The following is a 19,501-nucleotide window of genomic DNA, read 5'->3' as shown; positions in this document are numbered from 1 at the left end:
TTGTGCAGGATGGCTGTACAGCTGTTTAAGATATGAAGGTGCTGAACTTCACATAGTAATTCCATTGATATGTAATAACAAGCAGGCTTTTGTAATACTTTGTGCAGGGAGGGAGGTATTTTTCAGTACCATTTCTGGATATATTTTATTCTTTTTTCCCCTCTTTTTGCAGATGTCTATGCTGCTCTGCAGCTGTGCACTCTAGTGTAGAGGACACTAGTTAGGCATACAATTAATCAAAAATACTGCTCTCTCTTATGACCCTTGGCATTCTCTGTTCCATGGCAGTATTCAATCAAAGTGGCAGGCACGACAGGGTGCAGCGCACACCATGCTAACTGAGCAAGCATAAAGTCCTGAAAAAAATGCTAGCAGGATTTGCTGTAACCCAGCTTCAGAACACTATACCTTGAGGAGCATGCACTGCCTCTGAATGACCTAAGTATAGATTTTATGCAAGTGCTGCATGCTTGAGATGCTATACTGCTCCATAAACGCAACACAAGTTGCATTCTCATTTCACCTTGTGAAAGTTCCGTTACAGCATAAATATGTATACATGTTATTTATATATATAAAACTTTTCATTGGTATATATGCATGTACATGTGATTTTGTTTTACAACAGAAATACACTGAAAATTGATGGCATACAAAATCCTCTCATTGTAGACAACATTTTGAGGTAGGTAAAGCAGTGATTGCCCACTTTGGATAGAGTATCGGTGTTCTCTCAGAAATAGTCATGCTGCCCCTTAATCACTATCACAGGGCTTTGCCTCACCTGTGTAATCCGTTCTTGCATAATGGCCATCCCCAGTCTTTGCCCCTGTGGTCATGTCATCTGGAGAGGAAATAAAAATTAGTGAAGTGCTGTTAGAGACAAGAGCATCAAACATACCTTTCGCAGGTTGGTTCTGATCATTGCACTATTGCATACAGAGAACACAGCATGATAGGGGCAACAGAATACACCATGTGCAAAATGCCCTACAGGGACCGCTGCCTGCTTCAATTAACATAGATCTTACCTTAATCACAGGGCATGCTGAGGCCTTGTAGAGCAATAAGTGTGGTGTTCTTGTTAATTTGCTTATGTGTATCTGCACAGCTGGGTTGCACGGCAGTAATGACATGAAAACAGTGTGAAGGCTGTATTTGATTGTAATCATAAGCAAGCCCATGCCGAATGACAGGGCACTGGAAGTCAGTGAGCAGTGGAAATGACAGTGGGCTGCAGACAGTGGATTAGCCATCACAGGAAGGAATTTGAGGAACTCACCTTGACAACGGCCCAGGTACTTCACTTCAATACGCTCCTGCTTCTGACAAGAGGCCTCCTTCACCTGACATGGGTTGTCATAGGACTTGCCATCAGAGGCGCAGACAGGGTTGAAGCTGATGTGGGAGCAGTCGATGTTACAGACGCACCTGAGTGAGCAGCAGACCAAAACAAGATATGGAGAGGAACGGGAAGTGAGAGTTGAGAGAGAGAGAGAGAGGAAGGGGTAGGGGGAGGGGGAGAACGAATGAAAGATGAGAAATGCTGTCAGACATGGCAGCCGTTGGGATGTTAGGGGTGATAACTTGACAGTGCAAGGTCATGTAGACAGCAAGGAGGCCCTGGGGATGTGTGGGGAGGGGATCACAGTGTTACTGATCTCGCTCAGGCAGTCTGAGGGCCACAGGGGGCGGACGGCCTTCCAGAGCCTCAGGTATCTCCATTTCACCACTGAGCCATCAACATCACACACAGCATGGGCTTGGACAGCTCCATAACAGCAAACCAATTAGCAGACAGCACTAATTACTTATTACTTCTTTGCTGTAACTTCTGGTCCTGCTGCTAGTGTTGTGTTTTCCTATCAATATTATTACATCTATTGGATTCAGTACTATTTAATATAATAACTTGGTAAATGTAATTTATGGGGAGTGCATCAGAGTTCTCCACAAACCAGCCCATCATTAGGAATTCTAGAGAGAAATTCAGACTGATATGCGTTTGTCATCTGCGCTCTGCTGTGAAATGACTGAAATTCTAATGATTGGTACCATGGGCAGCAGTGGAATTAGGAGGAATCTCAACATTGGAAATACAGTGGCACTGGTAGGCTCTCAGCCTGACAAGGCTTCTAGATTGGAAAGCTATTAGAAAGTGGACAAGAAAGATCATCCAAGGTGCCCTCTTTTGCATAACGTTTGTGACTAATAAGTACAGCAGGACAGTGGAATTGTTAACAGTACTGCTGATCAGAATCAGAATCACTTTATTTGCCAAGTATGTGATATGTACAAGGAATTGTATCTGGTGAATTGGTGCAAAACTGGATTGCATATTTCAGCTGCTATCTTAAGATTCAATACCTTAGTCTGTTATCCTTCATACACAGGTTTTCATGTATTTCTAAAAACTGTGAATTGGAAATAAATTGATAGTCTGAATTTTTTTGGAGCTCTCACTGGGAGACACTATTAAAGCAAAATATATTATTTACTCTTGAGAACAGGCAATCCATAAACTTGCATGTTGAATTTATCTTGTTTTTTTTTACATAAATACTGCACAAGGCCATCTAGAATGAAATCATTTAGTCTTTCTATTTTCAATGACACTCCCAAATATGGAAAAAAGAAGCTCACTTAAATTTGAATAATGGAGAAGGGTGTGGAACTCCCAGTGTACAATGTTCAAACGGTGCCACGTGTTGTCATTTTTGCACTGTAGATCAACAATGACATCTGAAAGAACTGCACTACAGGATGCTCAGTAATTGAATGAACTTGGTAATGCTATTTATTGCTTATTATTTGCAGTACTATCATTATAGCACATTCACAATTGATTAAGAAGACCATAGCAAGACAAACTATTTTGCATTATTGTAAGATGTGGTCACAGAACCCTACCGATTTTTAAATGAGCACTCTTCAAAATACTGTCAAATTCAATTTTCACACAATTAGTTCATTGCCTGCTTTGTCAGGCCCTGCATGATGCACAAGGACAGGCTACCATATTGGGCTATGTTTGTGTCTTCCTCATTTTGTGTTGGATAATGTGTGAGGGAAGTCTACAAGGGCACTTGACTGAAATATGCAAAATCCTCAAAGGTGCCAACAAAGTCAACACAATGGATTTTGTCTGAATCAAAAGTTTCTCACAAACCTGAACACACAAATGGAAACTAAGGGGAAGGGAATTTTAAGGCTGAGACCAGGAGGTACTATCTTACACGGGAGCTCACTAATTTCATTGTTGAACCTGATGACCTGGCTTCCTTTAAAAACAAGGTTCTCACATCAATTACTAATTAGCAACAAAAACAGCTAGAAGTATTATAGGTAATATCCACATGTGTGCCATATCGGCTATCAGGCCCAAAGCCTTTCCTGGTTTACCTGGCATTAAGTGGATGAGAAAGCATGTGTCTCTTCATTAAGTGGATGAGATGCCAGACCATCACATTGATTACCCCAAGCAAAGCAGGTTCCCACTTATACAGCTGGATGGACTGGAGTCACTGGGGTAAAGTACTTCAATCAAAGCACAGCAACAGGACTGCAACAGGGACTTAAATCCACTATGCAGTTATGAGCCCAGAGCACCCACCTAGATGACATGCAGAGCATCCCTGCTACACAGTAGATCAGGTGGAAAAGCAAGAAGTCAGTGGAAAAGTGAGAAACAACAGTTAAATTAAGGGAGAACTTTAGAGGGGTGTGACTGTAAGCCCCAGGTAGAATTTAGCCAGGACATTTGGGTGAAAATCCCCACATTTATGAACTGAACTGTGCTATGTGATCATGAATGATCAAAAAGTCAGGGCACTGGTCATACTGGGGCATCAGTTTGTACACTGCCATTAGTTAATGGTTGAATGGCCTTCTTTCATTTGTAACTTTGTTTTTCTGATCTGTATGTCAAGGCTGTTTAGTTTATACAGGGCTCTACAAGTAAGTAACTAGTATTTATATGTGAGCAAGGTGGATTCTGAGGGTTTGGAATGACACATTGGTAAAAATGTTCTGCATAGCAACCATGGTACTACTCATCTGTTTAGCTTCACTGCACCTTGGGGAATCTTTTCAGAAATATTTTTTTGTGTGCTGGAGTGGCTAGTTGACATTGCAATAACAACAGTTAACATCTAAAAAATCAGATATAAAAAATAGATGTTGGGGGAAAAAACAAACATTGATATTGATCTGTCTTGTCAGGAGCCTGCACTCAAGTTTTGGTACCTGGAAGGGGGTGAAAGTGGTAATTATCACTGCTACTCAGATCAGAAACCACTGAGAGTGCCTTCAAAAGCACTCCCTCTGAACTAGGACACTGCAATCAGAACCATCATAATACAGCAGATTGGAGATGCAATGTGATAAGACTTTAAACCCTCCTGACAAAAAGGTAACTACTGTATATATAGGAAAAAAATCAACAGACCACATTTTTCTAAGATTGGACATTTGTCCAAGCAATTCAGCATTATTCCTCCAAGCCCGTCCTTACCTTCACCCAAGGTTAACCCTCTCAGATTCTGAAGGACAAAATGTAACTGAAGTGTAAACCTTTTAGCTACCTTATTCTTCTGAACAGTGTTGACAATACTGACCCAGTATATCATTATTTAGAAAGAGAAGGAAAATATTTTGCTCTCTGTAGTCGTTTGTTCTGTAACACATTGCTAGATCTAAAGCTGATTTCAGGCAATGATAACTTCAAGGGTTAATAACAGATCAGAAAAACAATTAATGAGTGAGTTGTACAGTATGTGTTGTCATAGCTCCTGCATTTAGCAAAAGCTCAGCTTACCCTGTGAACATTACCCCTTATGAAATTTTACTGTGATATATCATTATAAAACATGAATAACCTGCAGTAAGAAACAAAGCTTTATCATTGGGATTAGTAAAACTATGGGCAAACAGCTAAAATACAATGCAAAGTTACTGTGGTGAACATGGTTTACACCCCAGTCTGTTTCAAAATCAGGGTGGGAGAGTTGTGCTGTTCATTTGCAGTACTACCCAACAGTCTTATCAGGAATTAATAAATGTCACCCACTTCTCAGATGAACATCAGCCCAATCATAGCTTTATTACCCGTTAAATAAGGCAGGGAACAGCACAAGTCAGTTCACCACAAGGACAAGCAACACCAGGTAAACTGAAGAGGCAAACACACACACATTTAATCACACACAATGGGGAAAAAAAGACACAGAAAGAAGTGCAAAAATGCATTATGGAGCTTGTTCCCCAACACGGCAACCCACTGGTGTACATAAAGGATAATGTGTCTGGAGCCCATGCATTTTTAATGAGCCTTCTCACATTCTCCTGCCCTGTGCATTATTGCAACACTATACTCTAGTACTGCCTCAGACAAAGTAGAACAATGCATCACACTCTGTTCCCTTGTTAGTCTGGAGTCATGACCCCACACTCTGCAAACACGCATATTAAATCTGGCAATTGTGCACTCTCATTCGCACAAACTGAGGCACTAGCATATATACACATTCAATCCTACACTTCTATCCCACACCATCTTTACCTATTGACAATTAGTGACTTCTATAAACAAAATCGATTCTAAAAAACTCTCAAGTAATGACAGAACAGCTATGAGAAGGGTGGATAAGGAACGTGCAAAAACTGGGGCCAAAAACATGAGTCATTAAATCATAAAAAAATGCCAAAAGCACAAATACATGCTCTGACTCCCAGGAAGCATCTGAAAAAATCTTGGTAACAAAAAGGTAAAGATCTAAAAGTGTGCAATATAACCATAATAGTTGGCACACAGTATGAGTGACACAGTGGTGTCAGCTGACAGGTATGTTATAGCCATGTTGCTTGACTGTTCTTTACTCAGACCTTACTTCCTGCTAATGGTGCACTCAGTCAGACAGGTCTTGAGATGCTGTGTGCTGGATGAACCTCTGTGCAGGACATGGACTATCTATTTGCTAGTATCATGTATTTTGTTTTTTTAAGCCTGATGATTAATTATTGTGCTTACTCTATCACTCTCTGACACTTTAGGCCTATGGTAATGTCTCACTGTAAAGTGTCTTGAAAGCATGCTTGCCCTGAAAACCTGTTTCTATGTAAACAAAAAAGCATTGACTGGAAAAGTGCACACCTGATAGCAAACATTACTCATATCTTCATCACTTTACATGCTAAAATTGAAGAAGTTACATAAAATACCCAGGAACCAGGACAATAGCAACTTAATCTGTTATTTTTACACTCAAATGTTTTTGAAGTTTCAGAAAGAATATTGACCTGATCTTTGAGGTCAACTTGCAGCTGCTCTGCTTGAAAAGCCTTGTACCAGGCTTAGCTCAGAGCCAAATCAGATAAGCAGTCATGGCACCATTACCTTTTCTAGTAGTCTGTTCCTGTCAGTTATAGCTCAGTTACTTTCTAAGCCTAAGGTGCATGCATTAGAAAATAATTAATTACTATGTAGTTCTATTCAATGGAAAGTGCACAGTGGACAAAGGTTGTTGCTGTACATCAAAATACAGAATTTATCCCTTTAATCCCTAATCTTAATATTTTAAAATAAGATGTGTGTGAAGAAAAAATATCAGATAAAGTCCAACGCACAAATTGTAAAACGCTTCTTTCTAAATTAATCTAATTTATCGGTCAGTGCAGCAAGTGCAACTGTTTCTACAGAGTTAAGACAGTGAACTCACTCATGTTGGGTCAACTATGGTTAACAAGACCAGGGCAAAAATGAGCCAGAGGAAAATGTCATGAACTACTGCCTTTGTCACAATTTCATCTACCTCTGAGCTGCTCAGCTGTAGACTATGCTTTTGTGTGTAACTAAGGAGAACTCCCATTTCACTTTGTCTATGCACTATTGCTCTGCAGAACATCCCACAATGAAAAAGTGTTATAAAATAATTGATTCAGTGTTCCAGGTTGATCATGATCATTAGTAAACTACAGTAGCCACAGAAATTATTTCCTTTCCAGCTGCACCCTTCTAGAGTAATGCCAAGTTTCTACCCACCAAGTTTTCCATCCACACCATTGGCTATTCTCCCTTTGGCCTGTTGGCATTTAAAAACTAGGGGTCTTTTTACCTGGCTAAGCCATTTGAATAGTAATTGTCTGCCTCCATTTGTTGGGTATTAATCCTACTGCTCAGACTCTATTAAAGAAAGATAGAATTGCTGCGACTGTAAGCAGCCATTCTAGGCATCCCTGAGCATCACACAAAATAATCTATCTTTCTCCACAGTGACTCAGCTCAGTAAAGGGAAAGTGGGCCCAATTCAATTAACATTTAGTTAGGGAAGATGCATTTTAAGGTAAAAAAAGAATTAATCTACAGGAATAAAATGGGTGGTGATGTTCCATTTTAAAATCCCATGCTAAAAATAAATCTTATCTATCAGCAGGCATTTGGCCAAGATACAGTATGAAGTTAAAGTCATTTTCATGGTCTGCATTAACTCTGGGAGAATTAGCCAGCTATGCTAGACTTGCTGAAGTTTGTGTGCAGATAAAATCTCTTACATCCCAAATTAGGTAAGCAGAGTCAGACATTCTGAGCAAGTCTGTTTGTTATGACTTGAGGTTATGAACATGGACAGTCTACCTACTTGTTTAAAACCTCGTTCATGCTGTAATTGGGTAATTCAGGAGCAATAATTGCTATTGCCAGCTAATGTTACTATACAGTGCAGATAGAGACATCTGTGTCACCGTGACTTTCCTCAGCTTTGCAGAAAGCCAAAGAAACCTTATGAACTTGTTGTTTTGGTAAAGATGCTAGCTCTTGCTCATTACAAATCTGCCAAAAGCCATAGTCATTGTTCTCTCTCTGTTTTATTCCTCTTAACTCAAAGCATGTCTCAGTAATAAAACATTTTAATTATATAAACCATGAAGGGCATGCACCATGTACTGATGTCCTGGGACCATTACACTTGGAAATGTTTGATATAAGCTTTCTAATCAGTAGCTCTGTCTTCTTTACTCCCTTGGATAGCAGCATGAAACAAGGTCATTATATGAATGTGAAAGTGGAGAATGCACTTCTCTAGGAACCTCCTTACTTTGAGACCTGGTGAACACATCTTTTAAATTGTAAAACTAAAAACAAAATACTTCATTCTTCAATCTAATGTCTTTGTATGTTTGTAAGATGTGAACTGTTTTTTTAAGAAATGTAATCCATGCCCCCCCCCACTGTCTCTTGTATTTCTGTATTTTGCCATTATCAATAACGAGAATAAAGGATTTCTGAGACAGACATTTATCACACTGTGATCATGCAGCTTTGAGTTACTTAAAAATCTGTGAATTTCAATGAATGTTTTCTTACTGATTTTTTTTCTTTCATCAATATGATGTTTTCATATGCAATATTCTCAGCAATGTGTTCTCAATAGCCACTTTTTATCATGAAAGCAATGCACATGGTTCTTTGGTCTGAACCTATTGTTTCTTTGCTTTTAAATTACTCTTACCACACATCCTCTGCATCCTCGTCACACTCGGCACCAAACTGGCAGATGTCACACGTGGATGGTTCCTTCTGGTTGGTCTCTCCTGAGCCCTCTCCCCCTGTAGGGACACAGGGCATCTTCCATGAGGAACAGTCACATTGTCACAACCCTCCTAGCATAACATCTGCAAAAAACTTGCCAAACCTGGTAAAACATTCAAACACTTAAACATTCCATTAAACTCAGTACCTGTCTGCGTTCATTTATGTTTGATGGTGTACAATGGGTACAACATAAATGTTATGCATAAATAGATCAGTTTCGGTGTTTCTGTTTAAACTTCAGCTGGCTCTATACTCAACCCTTCACACACAGGAGTTCACAACTCCGTCAGGAACACTAAATTAAGCTCTGGTTGATATATCTCGCCATTTAATTTTGGTGCAAGATAAGATTTCAAAGGAAGGCTGCAGTAAGTCTAACCCCGATCTCCATCATCTTATAAGCATATCTGCTTTATTTGCATGGCAATGAGAAATGTGGTAGGAAAGCAACTTTAGTCTCCTTTAAAACCTCAGAGACTCTGCTGCAACTTGCTCTTTTAGTTTACCACAAGAAACTCTTCAAAAGAAAGAAACAGATCAATAGTGGCAAGCACTCAATCATAAAACAGGATAAAGCTGATGCAGTGTGAGATAGTATCTGCTACCAGACTAAGGGCCATGCCTATAAAACATTTCTCACCACAGTTTCCACCTGCTTTCAGTTTTAGTAAGGAAACAGGACAAATTGTAAAGAGTCATACGCATTTGTGGGAATGCTAATCCTGGAGACCCCTTGGGTAGTTTTGAGGCTTATGTCTTTCATTCCATTCAGAGTTCATACTTATGTTTTCTTAAAAACACTGCAGTAAACTTGGTATAATGGTAAAAGCTCTGTATTTCTGTTTTTTTCCTTTTCATCTCTGAGCTTTCACCTTGGCATCAACATGTCATTATATTACTCTGTCCGATTTGAGGTTGCTCTTTCCTGTTTCTGGAATTTTTTCGGCAAAATAAGATATTGTACTTATTTACTACCAGACTAAAGATCCTGATGCTATAAATAGAGGTTTGTGTTGTAGAGAACACATTGTGTTAGAGCAATCTGAAAAATCTCTATAGAACCTTGGCATTGAATCTGTCAGGGTTACCACAATCATTTACTAAAGATCATTATTACTTCTGTAAATGTAGTCCATCCTGAAAGCCTGTTGGTCAGGAGATTCAATGTATCATAAAAAAATAATGACAAGAGGATCACACATGATGAAGTTGTGCAAGTGAGTGCCAAAAAGATTCTGGTAATGTTTAATACTGACGTTAATTAACTTCTAATAATAGAATCTTAAAAAGAGTGCAGTGGCTGTTATCAGCATATCAACAATAGCAAAAACAATAATGATAATAAAATGGACCCATGCATTTCCTGACTTACACAAGAATGTGTAATATCTTCCTTATTTGGTACTTTAGTACTTAACTGAATCTAAAATTTTAACCAAACCATTTCTTGAAGATGCCTAGAATTTGAGACTGACAAGTGTCTTCCAGTTACCCACAGCTCTTGTGCAGAGATGTCTCCATTTCTCTCTGCAGTCCTGATTAATTTCCAGTGGTAAGCCAATGTCCTGGTTTCACTACTGGGCAGGAACTGACTCAGTCTCTACCCCACAGAATATTTTTATCCTGAGGTAAAATCTCTCGTGTTCTAACTTTAAACCAGGAATCATTCTTATTGCATCAGAGGATGTAACATACCGTTTTGAGGTAATGGGACAAAACTTGAACACAATAAATTAGGTTTTACTAGTGCATTACAACTTGAGCACAACATCCCTGGATTTATATTCTACTTTTTGCCATTTATCCAAGTCATTGATAGAGATAAGAAAAAAACAATGGGGCTAAAATGTTTCCCTGTGGTACCATTGCTTACATCTGCCCAGTTAGAAGTCCCTAGACATGATGTACTGTTTCCTGTTTGCTAGTCATCTCCCTTCAGCATAGATGATGACCTTGTTACATGTATAATTTCACAGCGTGAGATTTTTAGTATGAATACACAATGTTTTTCTTTGTATTGTGCTTAATTTGACTACAGGAAAAGTAAATCACTAAAAGTTTCATCTCCTATTGTGGGAATCCAGACAGATTCTGAGAATCTCGGGTCAGATGGAAGACACTCTTTGGAAGCAGGGTGTAACCAGCAGGTACAATAATGGACAGAAACATGTTGTAGTTAATGATATAGTGATTCAAAACTTTGGAGCACAGATGTTTATGATAAAGCCTTAGAAAGAGAGGAATAGTTAGAAATTAGAAATCTCCCTTAAAATTCAGGGTGCTAAAAGAAAGTGTTTGTGGCCTTTGTTAAAACCTTGATGTAACAACAAATCAAACTATCCATCTATTCACACCACAATGGGCAGAGGTGTTAATGTCAGAAGAGTTGCAGAAGAAACGATCCACTGTAAAACAACAGAACTGAAATCCTTACTCCTATCGAATCTGACACCATAAAGTAAGTCATCTTCACTGATGCCCTAGCCAGAGGGCAATTTTTCAGTGATGTATAATCACTACTTCCAACTTGTACAGTAGAAATGGAGGAGAATATTTCTGTTTATTAATTAAGAAAACATCAACAAAGGATATACTTCTGAATGTAGGCTATGTCTCATCTTGTAGAATTCATTAATATAAATCCTAGTAAAAAACGTGACCACCCCTCCCCTCAGGTCATCTTTTGGGCCGAGCTCTAAAGTAGTCTGAAGTTCCTGTCAGAGCAGGGCCTGAAGACCTTGTAACCATGGTAACATCCAAGTCAGCTGGTATAAGAAATTGCTCCTATGTAGGTATTTTATAACTACAGGGGAGGGCTGCCAAAATGAGCTATAGCACAAACTCAGGGGCAAAGCCATTGGAAGGCAAATCAGGAGAAGAAGAATAGGTAGGAAGGGATACTGAAACAACATCTCATCCTGTCAGTCCTGACAGCTAACCTCCTGGAGAGGAGCAACAGGTAGTAAAGACACAGCACCCTGCCATTTTTGTCATCGCTGAGCCATTAAAGATCAATTCAAGATCAAAACACAGCAAATTTTCATTGTTAGAATGATACTGAAGAACTCAGACTTCACCTACTCCACTTTCAAGCTTTAAAGTTTACATTGCTACCCTCACCAAAAGTTCTTGCTGTCAAATAAATATCAGGTATTCTTCACAATGCAAAACTCGGCAAAACATAGCACTGTAAGTCCTACTGAGTTGTGACTCAGAGGTTAGTCTCTATTCCCTTGCATTACCTATTAACCTATGCACCTGGTGGTTTGACGTTTTATTTTTTACAAGTACAAATATTTCTGAATAAAAAAATATTTTTTAAAGGTATAACTGTCAGGCTCACCACAGCTTAGAGCTAGCATTAGCATGGCAGCTGGCAGCTGGCCTCCACTCCATTCACCTGTCTCTCAGCCCTGGTTGCCATGGACACCAACTGACAGGAGACCTGAATCACCTAGAGGCAAATATCATCTCGCCTGTCTGGGTGATTCAGGGATATTTAAGGGCAGCTCAGACTCTGCTCTGGGCTCTGTTATGGTGTTTGTACTCTGAACCTCTCAAGTCTCGAGCTTGTCCTTGTTTTCCCTAGCTTTGCCCTAGCCTTGTTCCTGTTTCCCTAGTGTTGCCTTCTTATTGGATTCCTGACCTCTGCTTTGATTCTGACTTTGTTCCCTGATTCCCTCTTGGCTTGTTTTTCATGGTTACTCGGCTTCGGACCCTGCTTACCTTCACAGCATTGTCCCCTAGGCCTGCCCTTGCTACGAACTGTTCTATTGTGTTTCTTGGACCTGAACCTCACCTGCTTTGACCACGCTCCTTGGTTCTCCCCTCCGTGCTTTGTACAGTGTTTGTCTCCCACCGGCTTCGACCCTCAGCTGCTCAACCACGGACTTGAACTGCGTTTTCTGCCTGCAAATGCAGATCTGCCACATCACTGTGTCCCCAGCTAGCCACAGCATCACGTCTGCCCGTGTGCTCGGCTCACCTGTCGGCAAGCAGCCTGCAACTCGTCTCCAGTGCGAGCGCTCCCCGCTCAGCCTGGTTCCCCTGGAAAACGCGCAGCACTATCCAGCTGTTCTCTGTCAGTGCCCTGCCCACAGTTTCCCATCAGTAACCCATCTCATCTGACTTTCGCCCAGCAAGTGGGTTCTTCTATACAATTCCCGATCCGCTGCTAGTTCCACTGAGCTACTGGATCGTTACAATAGCAATGTAAAAAAAAAAAAGCCAGGACACAACAGGATGATTAAGTTCAATAGAATAATTAAATAAAATTACATATTTGCTATTAATTAACACAAAACATGCTAAGATGAGCCTTTAGTGTCCCTGAATTTCTAGACTACTACTCTTACACAGTCAGGAGAGCACAGCATTAAACAAGGGCACGGAGTCAAGCCCAGACCCAGAGAGCCAGCTGCAAAAGGAAAGCCAATTACAAGCAGAGCACAGGATACAGCACATTTCAAATTTCTGTGGCTAATCCATAGAACAGAGAACAGAGTAAGTATACAGATTTTACTCAGGCTTCCCTCTTTCAAATTCTCTCTCTCTCAGCAAGCCAAATCCTTCCCAAGCGGCATGCGAAATTCATTATTACTGTTTTTTTTTTAATGGTCTGCCAACTTTGTTGTACCGTGCATTCTCTGAGCTAAGTAGCTTAGACTTAGCTATCACATATCAGTGGGGAAAGTAATTGGTAGCTGGTTGGAATTTAAATCGTGTTTCTCAAGATACAGCATTTATGACCGTTCATTTGGACAGCCTTCTGCAGCCCTCCAAGTCCTAGGTAATGTAGGTCTATACAGGAATGGAAGAGTTACAGTGCCCACTGTTCCTCCCAGGTGCTGCATCTGAAATTTTCCTGGCCCTTAAAAAGCACACATGTTTCTTCCATTTGTTATTAGCCTCATTTCCACTAACCAATCAATGCACTTATAGCACATTTTAAGCAACTGAACTGTACAAGACTGAAATATGTTTTTTCCAATGATTTTTTCATGTCCTCTAAACAGCATTAGCCTTTTGAAAAATCATTCTAAAGCATTGTTCAAAAGAACTTCACGACACCATCAGTTTCCCTGTTAGCTACTGATCCCAAACCAGAAATACCCACTCAGTTATACAGAGAAGGGCACTGCAACCCTCAAAGGGCAGAACACAGGAGAACTCACTCCATGCTCCTGTGTCCTGTATCATGCTACACTGAATGCTTACAACTGAGAGCCCAAATACTTAGAAAGGTTGAGGAAGATGTCCTGTGTGAGTATTTCAATTCCATACTGGGGGTGTCGATATACTGTACCTTAGCTTTCCTTAGCTTTCCGATGTTATATCAGATCTGCTAAAGAGGAGGTTCTTCATGAGGAATAGACAACTTGTGTTTCTGCTGCAGTTTTTAACTTGCCACTGTCAATAAAAGCTATGGCCTAGCCATCTTTATAAATTCCAGCACAAATAACAGCTTTCTACGTGTGGTCATACTTATTAAAAGCTGTATAACAAAAGCCATTTAGTTGTATTTCTATATGAGAAGTGTTCAGTATGCATTATTCTACACACGTGTAATGTCTATCTGGTTTTGAACAATGCTCTCAAACCTCTCTGTAATACTTAAAATAAATCTCACCCCTACAACTGTAAATATAACGATACCGTGGTAGAAGACTGACTGCTTTTATGATTGTGTGTGATTTGCTACTGGGTGAAAGGTTGAAGAATCACTGTGCTGCAGGTGATTCAATTTTAAAGTATTTCCTTTCCCTAGTTGTTTAATTTTTCTGTCTTTGTCTTGGCTCTATAGTATCCAGATTCTAAGGATTCTCCTCTTTTCAATGAAGAATTAATCTGAAAAGTTTAGTCTTTATTTCTTCTGTCTGCAAATCTGCCTTTTCTGAGCCAGGTGGCCAGAGGCCATATTATACTAATATGAAAGCATTATCTAAATGAAAACTAACCCATTTAGCCAGGTCAACAAAATTTCTCATGTATATTTCTCAGAATCATCTAGTATAAATTGTGAGCAATCTAGCTTTGCTGCTTCACTGGATTTTAAACTTCCATTTCTACCCAATATATATGCATATTAATTAGCTCTCATATTTTCACAATGTAAGAATCATCTAAAAAGACTTCTAATTCATACTATAAATATAAAATAAATATATTAAGTCAAAGTGAGCTGCCACAGACAGCTGTTTTCCCTTATTAGAGCTCATTACCTTAACATACTGCAGCTATCCTCTGATGATTTAAACGAGCTTATACTTTACATGGACCATACAAAGAACATCTTTCAGGGCTAGTGGTTTTAAGAGCAAGCAGAAGTCAATATGAATATCTATTTGGCTTGGTGTTGACTTGTGTATGTGTTTGTATATGTATCGATAGGATTTATGTAGTTATGGAAAACTTGTATATCACATTATAACTGAAAAACAACCATGTAGAAATGCCCTGTTGTAATAGTGGGGAAAAAAGGCTTGTGTTTATTGCTGACACATTTGTCTGCAATCTGAGAGTGAAAGAAGCGTAAGAAAATGGCTGTAATGATCATCCCTTTCTCTGCTTTTCCTCTCTGCGGCTCTCATATCTAGTAAAACGGGTCCATATTAAAATGCACTGCTGTAGTCAGCAAGGTATAGATCTGGAATGATAAAGAGCCCACTTAAAGCAGCTCTGCATCCCTTTCATTTATTACCGAAATGCAGATTAAAGTCTTCCTTCCACCATCAGGGATACATGTGAGTTTGAACCAGACCAGACTGCAGGCAATAGGCCCCTGTGAATTAGTTTAGGCCAGGCAGAAATCTGTAAGATCTGTGCAAAATCTTAAACCTGTAACAACAGCTCTGGTACAAAAAAATACTTGGCTGGAAAACCTATAGGTTCAAAGTCTGAACTTTGTTTATATTGTATGTGAAAATAGAGTATCTGATCCTTTCTATATAATAAGCATAGTACGCACATATCATCACTTTAAAGAGTAAGAAAGAACAAAGTATCAAGATTAAAAGTGAGCAGCTATAAATGACAAAGAGTTTGGACAACCTGCTGTGCTCTGTATAAGTGTAAATATTTATAGAAGCTCAGAGAAAGATTTAGAACACTGTACAAACTGTCACAGTGATTCATAGATCTAGAGAATTACTGTATGAAGGATGTTCAAGGTAATTTGGTGGGATGAAGTAAAATAGAAACTCATTTGGAAGCACTGTAGTATACTTCTAGAAAGATAGTTTTTTATAAAAAGAACAAGCCCATTGAAACAATGCCCTGTTGTCTGTGCAGTTTTTAAACCTGAAAAACTACTCAAAGAAGTGACTGGATGAGCAGGGCTAATGGACAGATGTGGACACCTGGTATGTTTAGAATACATTTTCTTTTATCACTCTGTTTTAAGAATAGATTTAAGCATGGACATATATGCATATATGCATATTAAAAAAAGAGACCAGAGAATGAAGAGTAGTGAAAAATATGTGCATCTTTTTTTTTCAATCAGAAAGAATAATGGAGCAGGCTAGGCTCCAGCACAACTGGAAGATAATTTTCAATGTTGGATTGTTATGTTAATAGAAAATAATTAAAGGTTTCAATGTAAAAAAAAAATAAATTGTCAGCCTGTGGTAATAGTTTTCAGTTTTTTTTAAATACTAATTTGAATGACTTTGGTTTCTAACCAGATGCATGTTAATTGAAATTATAGTACTAAGTGCAAAACAGGACTTTTGTAGGTGAAGAATAGGAAAAGCTTTTTCAGTTCTAAGGGCTATGTGGGACATGCTATGTGTGCATTTTGATGAGTTTGTCTGTGTTGCCTTGTTAGCTCATGACAGTAATTCTTTGAGATGTTTTGTCCTCACAAAGGAAAAAAAAACAACAAATCAAACAAAACAGAACACACTCATAGAATCATCACCTCCTTCCTGCTCTTTAGTCTTCTTGTTTTATACTTAAGAAACTTATTTCTTTATTGCAATTTTTAATACTTGGCATACTATTCATTCGAATAGGTTCCATCAATTAACCATTTATGCTTGGACTTGGACTGCAGAGAGATTAAAAGATACTTATTGAATGCCAAACAGCTAATATGTTTTTTAAATAAATGTGTATAATTGCCTAAGCCTTACTAACTACCCCTTTTTTGTTTCGTTGCTTCATTTCAAATGTCTAACACTCCAAATAAGGTTTCTATTTTATCCATCAAATACTACCAATAGGAAATCAGACCCTGTTCAGGATTACTATAAACACTCCAGCTCTTGACTGACAACTTTTGACATTCATTTGCTTCGTAAAACTGGACAATGAACATCTAGTTTTAATATTGCAATTAGAATAGTTCAGAGATAAATGTTTTCCAGGCATGATTATTGTAATGCAGTGTTAATTGATGTATCTGAGCATGTTAAGTTCAAAACTCAGCTGCTCGGATCTGATCTAAAATTTGAATGCACAAGTATATATCACCTGTTTTAGGTTCCTTGCACTGGAATCCTGCTGCTCATCTTACATGGCTTGAAAGGATTGTGTCATCACTAAGCCAGGGAACTGTTGTCTCCCTATATACCTACACATTGTGCATTTGTGTGGTATTTCAATTTAAATTTACCCGTTTAATTTGTGTATATCTGGCTCTTTTGGTTGTATTGTAAAACACTTTGATATGGTTCATCATGAAAGTTGTAACATAGACCAAAGATTATTATTCTAACAGTATAAAGTTAAAAGGATGTTTTAGCAAACAACTGATATAGGATGAGTAATGTTGGAAACATCCAAATGTGGACCAGAAGTGTCTGTCACAGATTAGGAGTATCTAACTTCACAATATTGGTGCCAGAATGTATTCCAGGACATGGCAGGAAAGGAAGTGCAAGTGAGCTGCCCAAAACTACCAAATTAATTTCCTCAGCTTCTCTATCATTTAAGACAGCGGCTTGACACTGGCGCCTTTGAGAGATAAGGAGTAGCTAAGCTTCTTGCTCATCTGCTCTTCAGGCACATGTGGCCAGAGAGCAGAGCAACTGGTTAATCCTGGGTTTATCAAATTAAAAAGATCCCTTATGCAGCAGCTTAAAACAGCCAGGTGACAGGTTTTAAATTGCTTTTAATTTTTTCTCTCCTCTGTTGTTGGTCCCTAGGGCTGGCTCCTTCACGGTAAGGCAAGGCAGTAAAGATCACAGCTCACACTGAAGGGAGACACAAAAACCAATCCCCTCCCTCTGACCCTGTTTAACTCCCTCTCACATGTACTCTCACCATATTTTGCTCTCTCCCTTCCTTTCTTTACTATTTTTTCTTCCTCACTACCTCTCCCCTACTCCCTCTTCTTTCTCTCCAAAAAATAACGAAGTATATAGCATTTTCAAAACCTCTTAATATTCTCTTGCAATGTAAAGAAACTCTTTGGGACCAATCCCCTAAGATTTACTCTCTGTATTTAAGCAAAGGTTATTTTTATTCTGTGTTAACCATTGCCCTTTAAAGAATCCAGGATAGCAAAGAAGCCTGGTCTCAGCACACCTCGAAATATGGTTACAATTTTAAGGTGTAAAATAAAACTGCAAAGCTCACCATTAGAGAAACATGTTTGTACACCAGCAGCACACAATATAGTCATTCTAAATGTGTGAGAGGTTAAATTTCCACCTTGAACACTGCAGAGTTGAGGTCTCCAAGGAAGTCATGGAATGAAGTATTCAAATAAACAGCTACATAAGAGTTAAATTAAAAATTCAGTCACAGAACCCACTTTGAAAAGCAATCAATATGCGGGCAGAGAGGAACTTCACAATCAATCTTACATCATATAAATGCATTTCCCGCCCCGTGCCGAAAGCTGATTGCAGTCGGAATTGGCTCTGGAGCTGCCTATTATTTTCCTTGCTCATTTTCGTCCTCTTTCTGTCCTGTTTAGAGGTGACAGGTGAAGAGAGAGGGTGCAAATGTAACCTATTGGTGCTTTCTGTGGTGACAATTGGAAACAATGAGCAGCCAAATGGCAATCAGCCACCTCTTGTCTCATTAACACCATACTGGAATCATGCAAATCTGCCAGCTCATTCACAGAGTTGCTCTGATTGTATGAGATGCTGATTTGATTGCACGTGTCAATCATGATTTTTGCCAGTGCAGATTTAACTTTTCTGACCTTTTGTAAAGCTCCTGAAAGATGCTGGAACAAAAGCAAGAGAAGCTGAAGTCCACTTATGTGTTAAGATAACAGGAATGAGGTCACCTTAGAAATTAGCTGTCAGATGGCTCATAAAATACATAATAAATATAAGGAAAATATTATAAGGTATTTCTGGGTAATGTTGATATCGTATAAAGTTTAGTTACTTTATTCAGGGATTTCCACTGTCTAGAGAAAACATTGGCTTGTGTTCCAGTTCTACTATAGCTTGAATATTAATCCCCTGTTTTTGCAGTTATCCAGGTTATTCAGAAGGCTGACCCAAATACACAGAGTAACAGCATGACAGTTAATCAGATATATTCCAACAATAACTTAAATTCTGTCCTCCAGTCTGACAGTAGCCTCTGTTTCCCTTGCCATGGTGTAAGATATACAGTATGCCAGCATCCATCACACAAAATTCACTTTGCAGAACGAAGAGTGTGGAGACAAAACTGGGAGCAGATAAGGCAAAGAGTGCTGGCCATAGGGTATGGTTGCATTGGGTTATCCGATTTTCCTGATGCTTTCTCTGAAGGCAAGAAACAAAACAAATATGTTCTCTTAGCCAGAAACAGGAAACTGAGATCCCTCCAGCAGTAGCCTCTGAGGCTGTGGAGTCTATAACCCTCTATGCTTCAATGAATTTGATAGGCTGAATATCCTGCTCTCTGAGAAGCTCTTCCTACGAATTAAGGCGCCTGGCAGTAAACACCAAAGGAATCACA

At 39.1% G+C, this 19,501-nt stretch overlaps 1 protein-coding gene across 1 annotated transcript in view; it reads right to left on the bottom strand.

Moving 5' to 3' along the window:
* Positions 1-19,501, bottom strand: part of tmeff2a (transmembrane protein with EGF-like and two follistatin-like domains 2a) — a 75,514-nt gene that overhangs the window by 8,030 nt on the left and 47,983 nt on the right. Inside the window, exons 5-7 of the mRNA XM_015358810.2 lie at positions 8,505-8,601; positions 1,283-1,431; positions 785-844 (exon numbers count right to left, since the gene is read on the bottom strand). Of these exons, the coding sequence (XP_015214296.1) occupies positions 785-844; positions 1,283-1,431; positions 8,505-8,601 (306 nt within the window). The remainder of the gene's footprint in view (positions 1-784; positions 845-1,282; positions 1,432-8,504; positions 8,602-19,501) is intronic.

Source organism: Lepisosteus oculatus, chromosome 12 (genome assembly GCF_040954835.1).
Source record: "Lepisosteus oculatus isolate fLepOcu1 chromosome 12, fLepOcu1.hap2, whole genome shotgun sequence".
NCBI lineage: Eukaryota > Metazoa > Chordata > Actinopteri > Semionotiformes > Lepisosteidae > Lepisosteus > Lepisosteus oculatus.
The sequence above is the reverse complement of the archived record's forward strand: the minus strand, read 5'-3'. Positions and strand labels throughout refer to the sequence as shown.